Here is a 17,813-nt window from a genome sequence, read left to right on the forward strand (position 1 = left end):
CGATGCCGCGCGCTATTGCCCTTACCGTATCCGTCTTAGCGCAATACTATGAATCTAGGAATAACTATCTTACATAAGCAACACAATCCACCGCCCTTCAAACCAACTTATGTCTGATTTGTTCATGCGCGTTGTAATCCATCCTGGATTGACGTCTTCTAAACATTCTTAGTTCGAAAGGCCTGGAATAGACCGCCTGAAAGATAGAATAAAATGCCACCGCAGTCTGACGACAAGCGTCAGGCCGCTCGAGAGGTGATTGACATTCTTCACGAGATCTCAACGCTCCTGGTGCGTGACGGCCCCATTCCCGATTCGCGCGCTGTCTCCATACCTTCACTTGGCTAACTTCGGATATAGAACACCGATCTGGATCGCACTGAGCTCTCCCTGTGTGTCTCTTTGATTGAGAATGGTGTTAATCCGGATGCGCTCGCTGTGGGTTTTCTTATGCTGGCCGGTTTCTCGAGTCGTGGAACTAACTGGGTTGACCGGATCTTGTAGACAGTGATCAAGGACCTACGAAAGGAGTCGGTTCCTACTCCCCGTGGATTTCCGAATGAGCAGGACTGATCTTGTTTTGTCGTCTTCTCTTGCCTACATTCGTTCCCGTAACACTTTCAAGACCCAGTGGGCCTTCTTTCGCCATTGGGAATGTTTCTATAGATACCCACTGTTATGCGTCGCTGATGATATAATGAAAAAGGAAAGAAAAAAAGAAAAGAAATGAATTATTATAAAATCTTTACTGAATTACTAGCACATGCTGAAAACAAACGGCTGCACACTTTCAGTGCCTCCTCGCATAATTATCTGGTATCATCAATATCAAGACTATATGAAAGGAAAAGGGACCGATAGCCATCCACTAGCGATACGCAGAAGGCCAAGCAAAAGACAAGGTCAGGAGGTTTTGACCTACGACTTGCTAGCATCTTCGGTCTTATTGTCCTTTGATGCAGCGTCGCCGGTCGTGGCCTCGGTGTTATCCTTCTTGGTACGACTGCCCTCGTCCGCAGGAGAGTTTTCCTTGGGCTTGGTGTCTTTTTCATCATCGCTGTCGCCTAGGCTGAACGGATCGTTGTCCGCAACAGGGGACGGTTCCACGGTGGAGAGAGGTTGCCATTTGCTTGATTTGCCTCCTCCAGCGGAAGGGTTCTGCTTTGACGATGCGGGTGCGCTGTAGCAATCATTGATCTCAGTAGGGGGTCCCTCCTGGAAAGAGACCTTACGCCTGTCTGGCGACGGCGACGAACGCTTGGACAGGTTCGAACCCGCCAGCGGTCTTGGGGGCCGGGGCGGAGGTGCTACAACCGAGGTCAATACACGTGGCGCATAAGAGGACAGAAGACAAATCCACAGGATCTACATACCTTCTCCATCTCTCAGCTCGAGCGCAGAGAAGTCATCACTCAACAGTTGCGGATCGGCATCATAACGTTCGCGGTCCCCGCTGCGACGGCCCATGTCTCCACTGCGTCTCGCGCGGCTGTACTCTGCTTCGCGATAATTGTGCGAAGGCTGTGGGCCATCTTCCTCTTCACCATCGATTCGCTTTTTCAGATCTTGAAACCAGCCAGAGACTTTTGTTTGGGTATCAAGGAAACCTTTGCGGAGGTTATCACGAATCACAGGAAGGTCATCTATCGACGGTTCAGTTAGCTAGGAAGGGCCACGGGCAAGGAAATTGAAGTACCATCGAAGAAGCTGTATTCTCTCTCGTCCGACAGGTCACTCCCCCTTCTCGGTCTCTCGGAGTATGGCTGCTGAGCCGGCGGCGCACGGCGGTTGTAATGCTCAGCCAATTGACGGGCATACAATTCATCGGCCTCCAGTTGTCTTTGGGCTGCAGTAGGGCGCGGGGGTTTCGGAGGGGCAGTATCCGCGGCACTCGGATCGGTCATCCCTAGAAGCGTATGGTCAATCTAACTGAAGACCCAGGCTTGACGCTCAAGTAACCACCAACCGAGTAGAGCATGGAAGGCTCGTTCCACATCCCAACCACTCGCCACCAGGACGGCCTTCACGACGGACCCCTCGATAGATGGGAATGCCTCTTTGAGGGTATTTTCAGCCTGTTGTTGGGGACTCAATGGGCGAGGTGGCTTCGGAGGGGCATTCTGCTGAGAAGTAGCGCCCGACGTCACGCCTGATTCCTGGGGTTCATCGTCGAAGTCCAAAGGCCGTGCCGTGGTCGGAGATTCCGGCTTAGGGCTGATCGGTCCGGAAGGCTTGCTGGGGGTCTATCATCTCCAAATCAGCAACCACATTACGACCGCTGTGGGGTAAAGAGGGGGTTGAACATACACTCCTATCTTCCTCCGACATGGTGAGCGCGGAACAATAACGAAGAGGATCTGAAAAAGGAAAGTATTCAGAAAGTACTGAACCTAGTTGTAAAAGGTAAAAAAAAAAAAGATCCCAGCTATAAGGACAGAGTGGGGGTTGTAAATGAGCCTCACAGGCAGACGGCAATCTAGGCGGAAGATCAGTAACAAGTAGTCCGTTCCATACAGAGTGACGGGAAGCTCCAACTAGTTAGTGCTGCTCAGCCACTCTCGATGCGCAGTGACGTTGGGGCCCACGTGATGTCGAACGGTGCTTACCTCAGCGGGATTTGAGTACGATTGATATTCGGATGGAAACATTTGATATAGAGCTTCGTCTGTTCTTCCATGATTCTGGCGTACGGTTGATTTGACGCAGGTGTCGACTCTGCGTTCAAGATGGATCAATTGCACCTGCTAATTGACGACGGATTATATCTCGGTTGAAAATTAAGCGATTGTTAGCATTGCCGTGTGGAATCGGAAGATCAATACTACCTCTGCTGTCGTGCATTCCGATGCTAGGTATTAGAAAATGGCTTCCGAAATGGACCTCTCGTCTACTTTTATCCCATCACTATACAAGCCTGCAGCTTTGTTGCCGATAGCAAGACATAGAAAAGGCCTACTTTATCTGGTGGAGACCTACCCTGTCACTATAGTTGTTGGGCAGACGGGGAGTGGAAAAACGACACAGTTACCACAGTATCTCGAGCAGGCAGGATGGTGTGCAGATGGAAAATCCATTGCGGTGACGCAGGTCAGCTGTCCCCTTCCTTCGTCCCACTATCTCCCTTTTTCTATCGCGCATTGAAGCTCAAGCTAAATGAACGCAGCCGCGCAGAGTCGCTGCCACCACTGTGGCAGCAAGGGTGGCTGAGGAAATGCGATGCAAGCTTGGTGAAGAGGTGGGCTATTCGATTCGCTTCGAGGACCTTACTTCTGCTTCGACCAGAATCAAATTTCTGACGGACGGAATGCTACTTCGAGAGGCTCTCGTGGATCCTCTGTTGTCACGGTATTCGGTGATCATGGTGGATGAGGCGCATGAAAGATCCCTCAGTACTGACATCCTCCTGGGTATCCTCAAAAAGATCATAAAGAGGCGCCCAGAGCTGAGAATCGTGGTCAGTAGTGCGACCCTCCAAGCTGAGGATTTTCTACGCTTCTTCGCCGGCGACGAGTTTCAAAATGACGCGGACTCTGAGGACCTTGGAGGGAGCGTTGGACGCATCATCAGCTTGGAAGGTCGAATGTATCCAGTGGATATACTGTTTCTCGAGTCTCCTGCAGAAGACTACGTGGAACGGGCCGTCAAAACGGTGTTTGATATTCATCTGCAAGAAGTCGAAGGCGATGTCTTGTTATTCTTAACAGGCCGCGAAGAGATCGACACTGCCATCCAGTTGATTTCGGAACGTGCGGCGACGCTTCATCCAAAGGCGCAATCAATACTCCCTCTGCCACTTTATGCCGGCCTTACGACAGACCAACAAATGTACGTGTTTGAACCGGCCCCGGAGAACACACGCAAGGTCATCGTGTCTACGAACATCGCCGAAGCATCAGTGACAATCAACGGCATCGTGTACGTTGTTGATTGCGGATTTGCCAAATTACGAGCCTACAACCCCACGACAGGCATCGAGACCTTGACAGGCGTACCTATATCGAAGGCCGCGGCTGTCCAACGTGCCGGGCGAGCGGGCAGAACCAAGCCTGGAAAATGCTTTCGCCTTTATACGCAGCAGGCATACGAGCAGCTTCCAGACGCGACAATCCCTGAAATTCAGCGATCCAATCTGGCTCCCGTGGTCATGCAGCTCAAAGCCCTCGGGATAGACAACATAGTCCGCTTCGACTTCTTGACGCCGCCGCCGTCCCACCTTGTGATCCGCGCGTTTGAGCTCCTGTACTCCCTGGGTGCGGTCGATGACCATGCCAAGCTCACCAAGCCCCTGGGGATGCGGATGGCAGAATTAGCGGTTGATCCGATGATGGCCAAGGTCCTCCTCTCGGCACAAACCTTCGGCTGCTTGAGCGAGATCCTCACAATTGCAGCCATGGTCAGCCTTCAAGGGACCGTTTGGGTCCAGCATGAAGGCGACCGAAAATCATCAGAAAGCTGTCGTCGGAAATTCGCAGTCGAAGAAGGGGATCACCTGACGTATCTCAACGTGTATCAAGCATTCGTCACCAAAGGGAAGAAAGACTCCAAGTGGTGTCGGGATAATCTTCTGAACTATCGGTCTCTGCAGCGGGCAGTGAGCATCAGGGCTCAGCTGAAACGGTACCTGGAACGCTTCGGCATCCAGGTCGACGAAACGCTCTCCCGACAGTCGCAAAAGGATCTGGGGAAACCATCCGAGCAGATCCAGCGATGTCTTACCACTGGCTATTTCGCCCATGCAGCAAAGATGCAGCCCGACGGCACTTTCAAGACAGTCACGGGTGGTCTTACTCTCTATGCGCACCCTAGCTCATTGATGTTTGTATGTTTTCTATATATTCACTGCTCGTGTGTCCCGCTTTTTGCTAATAGTTTCCAGAATCGAAAAGCCGACTGGGTCATTTTCCACGAGATCCTGCAAACAGGCGAGAAGACTTTCATCCGAGATGTCACGAAGATCGAAAAGGGCTATCTACTCGAATATGCTCCAAACTATTATAAAGTGAATTAATCTGACTTTGCAAGGGGTGCTTATTGGCAGGCGATGAGCAAGCAGGCGTTTTACTATAGATCGTTTTCATCTCTAGAACGGCTTGATTGGCCAGCTAAATGTTTATGAGCTGCGACGTTAGCCACTTCCAGCGTTTATTAAAAGACGATAGATAGAGTCTCCCCAATTTCACCAAATATATGCACTATGAATCGGCACTGTAGAATTGCCTTATTGCCGTTGCTGCTGTTGTAGAGTCGATTTGACGTGTGTTCTAATGAAAGAAGAATTACCACTCGGTTACAGAATATAGCATGGTAGTCTTGGCTTTCATAAGCAACTCTATCCAGTGCGATACCTAAGATGTCGTCGGTAGAAGTGAAATTGAGGAAGGAGGAAGACAGAGTGGTGATAGAGAAAGCGCCGACGTCATGGTCCTGGCGGGCACCCATTGTTTTTCTCTCGGCGCGGAGAACATCTTACTGATTTCTCCACCCCCAGTCTATAAACTATCACTCTATCCTCAAGACTCGGAGGCTTCTGCTCATCCATTCGAGGCCGAGCTGCAATCCATATTTATCTTCAAGTCTATTAAAGTAAACCCAAATGTCTGGGCACAACCACGATCACGGCCACGGCGGCCATTGCCACGCGGAAGGCCATGACCATTCCAATGATATCACACCTGCAGTTCAATCGCTTCTTTACTCACAGATTCAGTTCGATTCTATCACCACGCTCAATGGTACTGCCACTCATATGACTTAATTCCATTACCTGTACGTGCGGATTTTGCGCCAAGGACACTGCTAACAAGGTCGCAGAGGCCGCTCCGAATTCTGGGGCTAAGATCGTACAAAAAACGTGGAACGAACGGCTCAACGATGAGCCGGAGCTCGAGAGCGATGCCGACGAGCAGCTTCTGATGTACATCCCGTATGTTGATACCTTTTCTGTCCCTCTGTGGATCAGTCTTTGCGTTGTTCTTTCTGCCCGCGAATGCTGGATCGCCCCGCCAAATGCCCCTCATTTGTCCCCGCGGGACTGTCATTCCAAGAACATCATCCTATCGAAGAATGGCTGCACACAGGCTCCTGACCTTTGTCAAATGAAGTAGTCACTAATTCCTCCCCGCAGGTTTGCAGGCCAAGTCAAAGTCCACTCTCTTCTCATGTACACCGCGCCGACATCCTCCGCCCCCAAGACGGTAAAGCTCTTCAAAAACCGCGATGACCTCGATTTCTCAACGGCATCCGATCTCAAACCCGTACAGACCGTCGAGGTCCCACAGCCTGTCCCGGGGGCAGATGTCTTCGAACTACCGCTGAACCGTGCCCATTGGAACGCCACCACCTCGATGACCCTGTTCTTCGAGGACAACTGGAGTGATGGCGAGGAGGATGTAACGAAGGTCGGCTACATTGGTTTCAAGGGCCAGTTCATGGCCTTGAGTCGGGAACCTATTAGCTTTCTTTATGAGGCTGCAGCGAATCCCGGTGACCATGTCTCTATCCAGGGCGTCAATGATATTGGGGGGAGGATTATGCCTGGTCAATGAGGGAATGGTGGGAAGGCCCGGATGGAATACCCTGGTTTTTATCATGTTTTAGCACGGTGCATTTTTTTCAAGCCCGATAATTACAAAAAGGAAAGTGAAAGAAAGGGAGACAGAGAGAGAATATCATAGCGAAGGGAATGAGGGAATACATATCAATAGTCGGATTGCAGAGTCGGACGTCTAGCTAGGTGATTGGTGAATTGACAGACAAGTCTCCAATTGCCAGTGTATACAAATGTAGGAAGGAAAACCAAAAGGCCGCAATCGAGGAGAAACAACCAACGCCAGAAATGCTTTGCTCTGATGATCTATACCGGGTGTTTATAGTTTCCAAGCTTTCAATCGCGCAACGAATGTATATCGATCATGAGGCGAGCATTGGGCCCTGTGGCTCGATCCTCGCCCTTTCTTCGACCGGAGGTTCATCCTCCTCTGGCCCTCTTACCGGTTGTCCCACGGGAGCATTCGGTAAATCAACGGGGCGCTGCCTCTCGCGCTGTAAGCTGGCCAATTCATCCTCGACCTCATCCTCATCCTGCGCCGACAGGCGACCCGCAAGCATCTCGGTGATTTCCTGCACCCCATGTAGTCAGTTTCTAGTACAATCTCACATAAGACAAAGACATCCCATACCTCTTGATAAGCCCTCGCATCATCCGTCTCACCCATCAGCTTCTCAACACCTTCGATACCACCCATCTCCTTGTGAATCGCCTGGAGCACTTCAGTCCCCTGCTGCAAGCCAAGCAAGACGCTCTTCTGAACGAGTGCAAACTCGACATCATTGACTAGTTTCTCCAGGGTCTCCAGCTGGCTGTCTGTCTTGGCCAGGAGCGATTCTTGGTACTTCTTGCGGCGCAGGGCGAGCAGCGCTCGCCTCCGATCATTCTGGGCTAGACATTTCTTGGCGATCTCTGTTTCACGGTCTGTTAGACCGGTGATGCGTCTTTGGTATTGGCGGAGTTTGTCGCGCTGGTTTTTTAGGTCGAGGATTGCTCTGGGGAAGAGACGTTTGATTAGCGGGCTGGTCTGCTTGAGGTCGCTGTTGCTGTTGCATTTGATCGTAGGGGAGGAACAAAAGGTAAGACGTGGAGATCAAGTCAATGATAGACGCTTACCGGTCCTGAGCCGAGATCTTATGAGAGCTGGAGGTGTTCCCCATCGCATCGCATCCTGGCAAGAGTCCGTATGGAGTCGACGTGACTCCGGAGGTAGACTGATCGATAAGTCGATAACTCCGGGGTAGTATGTCATGTAATTCTGTATGTAACGTATGGTTTCATACAATATATATAATACAGAGGATTATCAGACCGCCTCCGCACCAGCCAATAGGAGTGGAGTCCTGACCGCAAATGATTGTCGGTTCATCAATTCTCCGGTCCCGCCCAAATTTGTAGAAATCGACCGAGTCGGAAGTAAGTCAACGGCCTCAATATCCACAGCAGGAAAGCGGGACTTTGAGACTTGGAAATGCGTCGCGGGGGCAGGACGACCTTGAGGCAAGGCCTCGATAAAGAGGTGAGCTTTTCTTGATTATTTTGGACCCGTCGCGCTTCATCTCACTGATCGCTTTATATGCAGATCTACCAAATTGTGCGCAAAATCGTCGACGACCATGCCGACGATACCCAGTTCCGTCTTTCGGTCCCGGTGATCCTTGATGCGATCAAGCGGTCCAACTCCAGCTTGAATAGGAAGCCTAAGAAAATGCTGGAAGACAGCATTGAGCGAGTGGTGGATGTTATGAAAGCCGACATGGGCGACGATGAAAACGATTCCGTGAATGGTGATTTTGAGGGCCTGGAGGATCAATTGGATCATCCAGCTGCAGTGGTATGAAACATCTTTTCTTTCTGAAATGAGGGCGCTGTTATTGTCACAAGCGGATTACGGAGGTTTAGGAGGGCGCTGACGGAGACAGGAAACCAACTCTCTCAACAGAAGCATTGTCGGCATGTGGAACACGGGCTCCAAGACCCAAAAATCAAATGAAAACAACAGCGCCGACGCGCCTCCCGCATCGGCCCCATCCTCGAGCAAACGGCGTCAAAAGGGCGACGAGTCCCACTCGTCCAAGCGGCGCAAGGCTGACACTGCGATTGATCGATCCCCTCCGACCCACGTGAGCCTCAGCGACTTGGGCGGACTGGAGGATGTCGTCCAGGATTTGGGTGATCTGGTGATTCTGCCGATGACTCGGCCACAGGTCTATTTGGCTTCCAATGTGCAGCCTCCCCGCGGTGTGTTGCTGCACGGTCCGCCCGGGTGCGGTAAAACGATGATAGCAAATGCGTTTGCAGCGGAGCTGGGCGTGCCGTTTATCTCGATCTCTGCCCCCTCGATCGTTTCCGGGATGTCAGGCGAGTCGGAGAAGGCGTTGCGCGAGCACTTTGATGAGGCGAAGCGGATAGCACCGTGTCTGATCTTTATTGATGAGATCGATGCGATCACCCCTAAGCGAGAGAGTGCGCAGAGGGAGATGGAGAAGCGAATCGTCGCACAGCTGCTCACATGCATGGATGACTTGGCCTTGGAGAAGACGGACGGGAAACCGGTGATTGTTCTTGCGGCTACCAACCGGCCAGACAGCTTGGACGCAGCCTTGCGCCGGGGAGGCCGGTTCGACAAAGAGATCAACATGACGGTGCCTTCGGAACCGGTCAGAGAGCAGATTCTGCGAGCCCTGACGCGCAAGATGCGCCTAGCAGACGACTTGGACTTCAAAACCCTGGCCAAACGGACGCCTGGATTCGTGGGTGCTGATCTCAACGATCTGGTTTCTACCGCCGGCTCCACGGCGATCAAAAGATATCTGGAAATACTCAAAGCCAACACCGGTGAAGAAATGGACCTCGAGGAGTCAGATGATGGTGTGAGCCCCAAGGTCAAAGAGCTGCGTCGCCTCATCACGCACGCCAAGGAAACCCCAATCGGAGCAGAGGCAGAGGTCGTCTTCGTCTCGAACGCAGACTTCTTCGTCGCACTCCCCAAGATCCAGCCGTCGTCCAAGCGCGAAGGCTTCGCGACCATCCCCGACACCACCTGGGCAGACATCGGAGCCCTAGGCGGCGTCCGCGACGAGCTGTCGACCGCGATCGTCGAGCCGATCCAAGAACCCGACATGTACGCCCGCGTCGGCATCACAGCCCCGACAGGCGTCCTCCTCTGGGGTCCTCCAGGCTGCGGTAAGACGCTCCTGGCCAAGGCCGTGGCGAACGAGTCGCGCGCGAACTTCATCAGCGTCAAGGGGCCAGAGCTGCTCAACAAGTTCGTGGGCGAGTCCGAGCGCGCCGTGCGACAAGTCTTCGTGCGCGCCCGCTCGTCCGTCCCCTGCGTTATCTTCTTCGACGAGCTGGACGCGCTCGTCCCCCGTCGCGACGATACCCTCTCCGAGGCCTCCGCCCGTGTCGTGAACACCTTGCTCACGGAGCTCGACGGCCTGGGCAGTGACCGTCAAGGCATCTACGTGATAGCGGCCACCAACCGGCCTGACATCATCGATCCCGCGATGCTGCGTCCCGGCCGTCTGGAGACCCTCCTCTTCGTCAACCTGCCGAGTCCTCTCGAACGGGTTGATATCCTGCAGACGCTCGTCCGCAACCTGTCCATCGAGTTCTCCGAGGATCTTAGGCGGTTGGCGGAGGAGTGCGAAGGGTTCAGCGGTGCCGACTTGGGCAGTCTACTGCGTCGTGCTGGTTACTGCGCCATTAAGAGACGGGATACTATCAAGTTCGAAGACTTCGTCACTGCTAAACCTTTTATCCGACCCAGTGTTACGGACCTCAAGAAGTACGAAAAGCTGCGGAGGGATTGGAGCGGTGGTGTTGTTTAGATGTATATATTTCTTCTTCTTTATCTTGTTTATACCAGTGTTTTTCGTTGCTTTGTATAGAAGGGGGGTTATAAAATTTAGACGGCTTCATGTTAATGAGACATGACTTATTTGCGCGCAAAGCCCTTCAATCCATATAATGGCCGGTCTGTTCAGGCTCCCTAGTTGTGGCCAGTCGACAAGTATTGCTTCGGCCTACTAAGTTATGAGGAAATCTACGCACGTGATTATTATCAAAACTTTTGATGGATATCTAAGACTAATTATAAACACCAAACGCCCCCTACATGATATAAAGGGTACAATGGGAGCGGAGGAAGTGATCGATGAACGCTGGAATGTCGACATGCAATTACATCCACAACCGACAAGTACCATCCGCACCGGCACTAACACACCACGGCTCCTTGGGGTGCCAGTCGAGATCGAGGACGCCCAGTTCGCCGGTGACCTTGTGGCCCTTGAGGACCTTGAGGGGAACGATGCTGGCGTTGCTGAGCATGTCGCCGGTGACGCTGCCGTGGAAGATCTGGAGCGAGCCGTCGTCACTGGCGTCGGCGAAGAGGGGATAGCGCCCGCCGGGGTGGAAACGGACGGACCGGATGGCCTTGCGGTGGTAGCGGAGGGTCTTGTAGGGGCGCTGGGACAACTCGAGATCGTGCCACAGGAGGCGGCGATCGTAGGATCCGACAATGAGGTTGTCTCCTCCGGCGGCCGTGGAGGACGTCGGGTGGATGTCGAACGACGAGATCCAGCGAGCACCGGGCTGGATGATCTTGACGAGGAGCTGGCGGGACAAGTCGTAGGCGCGGATGGTGCGCTGGTTAGCCACGAAGAGGATCGGTTTCGAGGGGTGGAAGTGCGCGGTTTGCGGAGGACCACCACCCTTGAGGCGCCGGCGGAAGGGGTACTGAGTCAGGTGCTTGGACAGGGTGTGAATCGCGATGGCGACAGAAGCCGGGGTCGAAGATCCGGGGCACACGGTGACGAAGTAGTCACCGCGGCGATGCCACGAGATGGACTTGACCATGTAGCGGAGGGGAATGACCGCGCAGACACCAGCATCCGCGAGGGCTGGAGACGGGCGGATCCAAGTGGGAGGATTGTTCTTCTTGTTTGCCTCTGCGGCGTTGGGGGCAGGCCGCGTCGCCGCGAAACCCCAGCCAGCGTCCAGAAGTTCCAGGCTGGCCTTCTCAACCTCGGGATCCACAATCGGAGGAACCGCGAGGTAGACATCGTCGCCGGTGGCGATGGCCAGAACCACCGCATCCTTGGTCGGTCTCCAACGAACCACGTTGACAGCCTCATCTTCGCTCAGCTTCACGCTCCACAGCTGGCGACCAGTGAGCAACTCCCAGACCCGAGCAGTGCCATCGTCACCACCGGTGGCGAGCCACACACCCGAGGGGTCAACAGCCAGGGAGCGGACACGGCCCTTGTGTCCCCGGAACAACGTGGCGCAGGCGGTGGGGAATGGCTTCAACTCCTCTGGGCTGGGCAGCTTGGGGAGAAGGCTCTCCGGGTCGATGTTCAGCTTGCTCCTCCGGACACGAGGCGCCAGGTAAAGGTCCAGGCAGCGCTCAAACTTCTCTTTGACGAAATTCTCAAAACCAGGGACCTTGCGAAGGGAACCAAAGTCCTGAGGCAGGTACTCTTGCTCCCGGTCCTCGGGATCGGCTTCCTCCCAGGCCTTGCGTTCCTTGTTATCGGGGAGGTACTCCGGGGGAGGGTGGTAACTCTCTTCGTAGCCAGGAGGCGGCAGTTTGGGGGCGGGAACGTTCATGATGTGATCGGGTCGCTCGGCTTCGTCGGCCCAGATATCGTAGGACATCACATTCTCATCCACCTCTTCTCGCTCCGCGGGAGGCTTGTAGGGCAGAATGCGGCCCTGTTTGATCGCCTTGGCAATCTTCATGACCCGCTTGGCCTCGTGCTTGGACGGCACGAATCGGCGCTTGGGCTCCGGCGCAGCACTCAAGGGCATGACTTCCTTCTTGTTGGTGAACCACTCGAGCAGAGGCTCGTACTGGTCGTAGCCATCCGCGGTAATCTCGTTCATCTGCACCCTGCGCAGGAGCTCGAGTTCGTCTTGGCTCAATTCCAATGGCTTGCCAGTGTCAGGGTCGGTCAGGCCCGTCCAGCCCTTGGGAACCTCGATACTATCCAGCAGAGAGTCCAGAGCCTCGCCCTTGGCCGGACGCATGATCTTCTTGCCATTGATATCATAACCAATGTGGGGGTACTGATCGTAGAAAGACAGAGGGATGTTGCCGATGGTGTTTGCTTCCTCATCCACGTCGGAAAGGTCCGAGTTGTCGTCCGGGTTGATCTCATCGTAGATGAAACGATCATTCCCATTGGCGTCCTTCTCGATGCGATAGTTGAGTTCCTCCTCCTCGTCGGACGTCTCCTCCTTGTCCATCGTCGGCATATCCAACTCAGGAGCCTTCTTCAGATCTTCCCCATCAGACGGGATCTCGTCACTATCAAGTTCCTCCTCATCATCCTCCTCCTCATCGCTGAACTCATCCACCAACTCAACCTCCGAATCACTGTCTTCGTCACTCGACAAGTCGTTCGCATTATCAGACAGATCCAGACCCTCAGCGGTCAATTCCTCGCCAGAAAACACCCCCGCATCTTCCTCCACATCGCGAGTCACAGCCTTGCGCTTCTTCGAGACTTTCGAGGGATTCATGGTGAAGAAAATGCCCCGATGTTGTCGAGATTTCCTCTTTTTTCCAGTCTTGATGCAGGAAGTTTTCCGGGGAACTTTTTTTTTTTTTCTTCCTTGCCGAGCCTCGAGGCTGACCGCCCACGTGACACACCGCCTTCTGGGCGGATCTTATCGCGATCCATTTTTGGCCTTTTTTTTATTAGTTCGACCTTCATCTTGTTTTATTGTCCTCGTTGCTTTGCTGATTTTACTCTGAGAAATGCATGCTTGCTTGTCAGGCTCATTTCTCTACCATCTGGCTATCATCAGATCAACTTGAATCTTGAATCGTCAACATATCTAAATTGCAGGCTACCAAAACGTGCAGCAAGGTAGCTATCGATACTTCCTCCGGCAGATGTGGGACAACCAGACTGAGTGGGGCACATCGCTCCCCACGCCTTCTGATGATTCCCAAAGCCAGGATGCTGCTCCGACGTCCCAGCCGCTGAAGCGGCATGCGGCATGCGACGAGTGTAGTATGTGCTCTGTTCAATCTCAAGCGGATGACGATATGTCATGGTTGGGTGCTGATGGGCTTATCCCGGGATAGGGAAACGGAAACTCAAATGCTCGGGGGAGCCCAATGGCTGTAGTCGCTGTGTCAAGCAGTCCCTGTCGTGCCATTATTCTGTACAAAAGCAAATGGGACGACCGCCGAAGAAACGGGCGAGAGAAGATGATGATGAATTGCCGCCGTTTGAGTTCTCTGGCGACGACGCATGGCTGAATGTCAACCCCGCCGATTTCCCTCCCGCGAACCTTACACCACCAGGAGCAACAGGCCCTGTGAACGCATCCCACGGTGTCTTTCCAGAATGGTGTCCGTTGCCGGTGACGAGTGCGTCGCATCAACTCCTCTCGACCGACGAGAATCACAATCATTCGTGGCAACTGGAACAGGGCCAATCGTTCAGCTCCGTTCCAGAGACCACAAGCCCGTGGCCTGACTTTACGAGCGTGACGGCAGCAATGCCGAATCCGTTCACGACGCCGCCGGGCCTACCACAGCTCCAATCGCCCCCCGTGCCGTTCTCTCACTCCCAGACCCCCAGCGGGCAGTGTACATGTCTATCTTATCTCTATCTCTGCCTCAGCCATCTATCCTCCCTCGCCTCGTTCCCCATCTCCCAGCATACCCTGTGTTCGCTGTTCATCGCGTCGCGGACGGCGCAGGCCGTCATCCGCTGCCGGGTCTGTCCCACACGGTTCGCCACAGGCATGCAGAACGTCATGTTCACGGGGACCCTACTCAACGTCATCGCCGACGCCTGGCTCCGCGTATCAAAGACCGACCCAGTAGAACTGGGAAGGCAGGCCGCACCCCCAGCTTACGTATCTGCGCTGCAGAACTCCCCGAACCCGACAGAAGCTTGGGCGGACTGGCTCCGACAGACGGTGCGGTCCAGTTTACTCGGCACACCCAGCGATGAGGCCGGCAGCGTGAAATGCTCCCAGGTCCCGAGTTTACTCTCCTGCATCATTGAGATGGAAAACCGCCAACGAAGCTGGCACCAATCTCATCCGCTCTCTCCCTCGGATTCTCCCAATCAAGCGGACTTGGACTGTCAGGTGGAGGAGGAGAACCTCCTCTGCATACGAGTGGCTCGGAGCGCCAGAGAAGTGATCGCCAAGTTCGGCTTCGAGCCACATGAGTACCCCAACGGTGTGGTGGCTTGAGTGCGTATCGCAGCTCATTCGTCTATCTATATAATCTACTACACTACTATGCAATATCGATATCCTTGCATTTGCTTCAACCGCAGCTGGCCTAGCTTGAGCATCCGGACAATGCTATGGAGTTTCCCACTCACGACTTGCTTCAAAGCGTTTGATTCATCTCACAAGGAAGGAGTCTTTTTGTTGCTTTATTTTATATTGTTTCACTTGGAGCGGTGGGGGGGAGTCGGTTATCCGCTTGGAAGTTAAAAGCGTTGGAGGGAGTCTGATTTTAATTTGGAATTATGTACGTCAAAGAGATGGTTGATGAACACGCATATTTCGGCGCTCAATCTATTTCATTTCTGATTCCCCTACCTGAACTTAGGGACCAATTTTTCGCCAATATTAAACACCCAGACCCTGATGCAAAATGGCATCGTTCGGGGTGTAGGAAATGGAGTCAACAATACACGTGGAAGATGGCGATGGCGAGGAGGAAGAAGGTAGGTAGGTAGAACGGTCGTAGGAAAAATCAAGTGGCAACGGAATTACTCTTCATCGTCGTCGTCCACAATGTAGCGGTGCTTCTTCCGGGCCGGGGGGGTTCCAGCCGCACCCTCGGGGGATGCCTTCTGTTTGGGACGGGCAGCAGGGGCACGTTCCTCTTCGCCTTCCGCATCCATATCGTCATCCTCCAGCACGTCTTCATCGTCGTCATCGTCCGCCACTTCTGGCTCCTCGTCGCTGCCGACCAAGAACCCGTCGTCCTCGTCGTATTCGTCTTCCCGCGTGCGACCCCGCCGGTCGTAATCTTCTTCGTCGTCCGTGTAGATTTCGCCCCGACGGTTGGGCCGCCGTGTCTTCTTTGCCCGCGTCGTCATAAGCCCGTCGTCGTCTTCCAGGCCGCCCACCGTCAGACCGGCCCCGCCGGATCGGTGAGAGACGCCCACGCGACGACCGCGGTCCAGCTCTCGATCGGCGAGCTGCTGGCGCCGCCGGGCAGCCTTCAGCTTCTCGCGCTCCGCCATCTCGGCCTGTCGTTTGGCCAGCTCGGGGTCCTCCTTTACGTCGATGACGGGTGCGGACCCGTCCACCGTCTTCTTGCCGCCGCGGGTGGCCGCGGCCAACGATTCTTGGAGACGTTGCACCGCGTCGTCGGTCTCCATCGTGGTCGGGTTCACGGTGAGGCCGTGGGTTAAGTGCGAGGTCAATCGGAAGACCGATGACGCTTCGGCGGCGGCTCCCAGGTATACGTGGGAATCCAGCTTCGTGTCATAATCTCCGGACTTGTTGAGGGGAGCCAATGGCTTGGTCGAGATCCGGTATTGCTCTTTGGGCGCGGACGCCAGTTGCAGGGTCATGGATCCGTCCTCCCAGCGCACAAGACGAGCGTTCGACTGCAGGAGTGAGTCGTCGTTAGGGTCGTGGCGCCAGCAAAGCGAAGTCGCCGCGGTAGCGTATGGGGGTGCGACATAGGTCTCGGGGTTGAATTCTTCGGTCTCCACGGACAGAAAGCCAGGTACCGGCATGGTGTAGACCTAGAGTGTGCCATGGTAAGCGGCTGAGATATCCGGACTCGATTCACCCGTTCTCCCCGGACCTACCTCATCCTTGGAAGTGAGCGGTTCCGGCGCGCGGCCTAGGCTCAGATCCATAATGTTCACCGTCTCCTGGTACTCATCTTCCGCTCCCTCGTAGTCCATGCGATCTCCCGCGCGGTCATAACGATCCTCGTCATCGGCCGAATCCAATTCCTGATCGTCGAGTGATCGTTGAGGTCGACTGATAGAAGAGTCAGTATCCATATAGTCGGTGTAAACGGCATCCCTTGCCCGAATCAATCATACTCGTCATCCATTCCCGCGTCTGATCCTTCCGAGCCGAACAGGTCCGCATCATCGTCATCGCCAATCATGTTCGGCGCGTCCGAGCCCATGGGGCTTTGATCCCGAGCGGCGGGACCATTGCTGCGTTCACTTCCGGACGGACTGGGGGGTTGGTGACCAGCACCTGGGCCACGCGCCGGACGGCGAACCACATCCTCATCGGATGAAGACATGATGGGTAACCCTAGGCCAGGGGAGCTGGCAAACCGGGGGAAGCGCAACGAATTCGGTGAACGGGCCGGGATCTGTCCGTGGTCGTCTTAACGGCGAAAGAAGGGTGTTGAGTTCGAGAGTGCTGCGGTCAACCTAATCCACACAGTTATACACACCGATCAAGTGCAATAAAGGTTGAGGGAGTAGAAGCAAAGCAAAAGGAAGACACGGTCCAGTCGAGTCTCCGAGTATGAAGATGAAGATGAATCTCGGATGGAATGGGGGGAAGTTAATCCTTTCCGGTCTCGATATGGTTTAGCGTCATTAGCACAGACAAACAGGACAAACAAGACCAACAAGACCAACAAGGCCAACAAGGCCAACAAGGCCAGGACGAGAACGAAGAAAGAAAAAGATATACAGATACAGATCAGAAGGGAATTATTTCCTGGAGGGACTGGGCTGGATTGTTCAAATCCAGTGGACCTGAGACTGCTATCTAGCCGGATACAGTGTAGAGAGTAGAGTAGTAATAACAAGATCCAGATTCCTGACTAGTTTGATACTCCGTAACTCCGTACTATTTCCCCCTCCGCCATCTTCACTTCTCCCTCTCCACCTTTTCCTCCCCTCTTCTCCCACTACGTCCTGCCTTCAATCCGCTTCGTTCTCGTCCACCGATTCGACTTGTTGACACTTTTGGATCCCAGTGAGACTTGTCATCATGGCGACTTTCTTGCAAAGTGTGTAAGTAACGAATCCCATCCCAATCTCCGGCTCCCTGCATCCTTCGATCTCCTATAATCCCCGGTCACACCCCATACACCTCCTCTATCGTGTCCCCTGGCGTGGTCAAGAAATTGGTTAAAAATATCAAAATAATTCTCGAATCAAGCCAAGAGGCGGAAGAAGAAGAAGAGGAAGAGGAAAAGGAAAGGAAAAGGATCGCCTGTCCAAGACGGTCTTTTGATAGTCTGGGCGCCGCAAACCATAAATATGGACAGCCCCCTAAATGC

At 53.9% G+C, this 17,813-nt stretch overlaps 9 protein-coding genes across 9 annotated transcripts; 5 read left to right on the forward strand and 4 right to left on the reverse strand.

Moving 5' to 3' along the window:
• Positions 1-153: 153 nt before the first annotated feature.
• Positions 154-716, forward strand: P168DRAFT_330201 (mitotic-spindle organizing protein 1). Its single transcript, XM_024841555.1, has 3 exons — positions 154-291; positions 361-438; positions 505-716. The coding sequence occupies exons 1-3, from the start codon at positions 214-216 to the stop codon at positions 571-573; spliced, it is 225 nt and encodes a 74-aa protein (XP_024689502.1). The 5' UTR covers positions 154-213; the 3' UTR covers positions 574-716.
• Positions 717-729: 13 nt separating this feature from the next.
• P168DRAFT_293289 (uncharacterized protein) lies at positions 730-2,471 on the reverse strand. Its single transcript, XM_024837781.1, has 5 exons — positions 2,308-2,471; positions 1,967-2,243; positions 1,697-1,906; positions 1,374-1,643; positions 730-1,307 (listed from the first exon to the last, which is right to left on the reverse strand). Exons 1-5 carry the CDS (start codon positions 2,326-2,328, stop codon positions 919-921), a joined length of 1,167 nt encoding a protein of 388 aa, XP_024689503.1. The 5' UTR covers positions 2,329-2,471; the 3' UTR covers positions 730-918.
• Positions 2,472-2,680: 209 nt separating this feature from the next.
• P168DRAFT_259670 (putative ATP dependent RNA helicase) lies at positions 2,681-5,181 on the forward strand. Its single transcript, XM_024834637.1, has 3 exons — positions 2,681-3,087; positions 3,164-4,819; positions 4,877-5,181. Exons 1-3 carry the CDS (start codon positions 2,863-2,865, stop codon positions 5,006-5,008), a joined length of 2,013 nt encoding a protein of 670 aa, XP_024689504.1. The 5' UTR covers positions 2,681-2,862; the 3' UTR covers positions 5,009-5,181.
• Positions 5,182-5,469: 288 nt separating this feature from the next.
• P168DRAFT_293291 (PITH domain-containing protein) lies at positions 5,470-6,734 on the forward strand. Its single transcript, XM_024837782.1, has 3 exons — positions 5,470-5,732; positions 5,812-5,923; positions 6,125-6,734. Exons 1-3 carry the CDS (start codon positions 5,594-5,596, stop codon positions 6,543-6,545), a joined length of 672 nt encoding a protein of 223 aa, XP_024689505.1. The 5' UTR covers positions 5,470-5,593; the 3' UTR covers positions 6,546-6,734.
• P168DRAFT_293293 (ESCRT-III subunit protein VPS20) lies at positions 6,674-7,747 on the reverse strand. Its single transcript, XM_024837783.1, has 3 exons — positions 7,664-7,747; positions 7,179-7,542; positions 6,674-7,119 (listed from the first exon to the last, which is right to left on the reverse strand). The coding sequence occupies exons 1-3, from the start codon at positions 7,705-7,707 to the stop codon at positions 6,910-6,912; spliced, it is 618 nt and encodes a 205-aa protein (XP_024689506.1). The 5' UTR covers positions 7,708-7,747; the 3' UTR covers positions 6,674-6,909.
• A 231-nt stretch (positions 7,748-7,978) lies between these two features.
• P168DRAFT_259679 (putative AAA family ATPase/60S ribosome export protein Rix7) lies at positions 7,979-10,380 on the forward strand (the record flags this gene model as incomplete). The annotated part of the gene is made up of 3 exons (XM_024834638.1): positions 7,979-8,066; positions 8,130-8,381; positions 8,470-10,380. The coding sequence occupies exons 1-3, from the start codon at positions 8,019-8,021 to the stop codon at positions 10,378-10,380; spliced, it is 2,211 nt and encodes a 736-aa protein (XP_024689507.1). The 5' UTR covers positions 7,979-8,018.
• Positions 10,381-10,626: 246 nt separating this feature from the next.
• Positions 10,627-13,118, reverse strand: erb1 (ribosome biogenesis protein ERB1). The gene has a single exon (XM_024837784.1). The coding sequence runs from the start codon at positions 13,076-13,078 to the stop codon at positions 10,733-10,735; it is 2,346 nt and encodes a 781-aa protein (XP_024689508.1). The 5' UTR covers positions 13,079-13,118; the 3' UTR covers positions 10,627-10,732.
• Positions 13,119-13,280: 162 nt separating this feature from the next.
• P168DRAFT_275506 (Zn(II)2Cys6 transcription factor rglT) lies at positions 13,281-15,127 on the forward strand. Its single transcript, XM_024835499.1, has 2 exons — positions 13,281-13,575; positions 13,650-15,127. Exons 1-2 carry the CDS (start codon positions 13,455-13,457, stop codon positions 14,774-14,776), a joined length of 1,248 nt encoding a protein of 415 aa, XP_024689509.1. The 5' UTR covers positions 13,281-13,454; the 3' UTR covers positions 14,777-15,127.
• P168DRAFT_275510 (Paf1-complex subunit LEO1) lies at positions 15,048-17,018 on the reverse strand. The gene is made up of 3 exons (XM_024835500.1): positions 16,606-17,018; positions 16,363-16,540; positions 15,048-16,296 (listed from the first exon to the last, which is right to left on the reverse strand). Exons 1-3 carry the CDS (start codon positions 16,815-16,817, stop codon positions 15,307-15,309), a joined length of 1,380 nt encoding a protein of 459 aa, XP_024689510.1. The 5' UTR covers positions 16,818-17,018; the 3' UTR covers positions 15,048-15,306.
• Positions 17,019-17,813: the final 795 nt, after the last annotated feature.

The sequence above is a fragment of the Aspergillus campestris genome (genome assembly GCF_002847485.1).
Source record: "Aspergillus campestris IBT 28561 chromosome Unknown P168scaffold_13, whole genome shotgun sequence".
Classification (NCBI taxonomy): domain Eukaryota; kingdom Fungi; phylum Ascomycota; class Eurotiomycetes; order Eurotiales; family Aspergillaceae; genus Aspergillus; species Aspergillus campestris.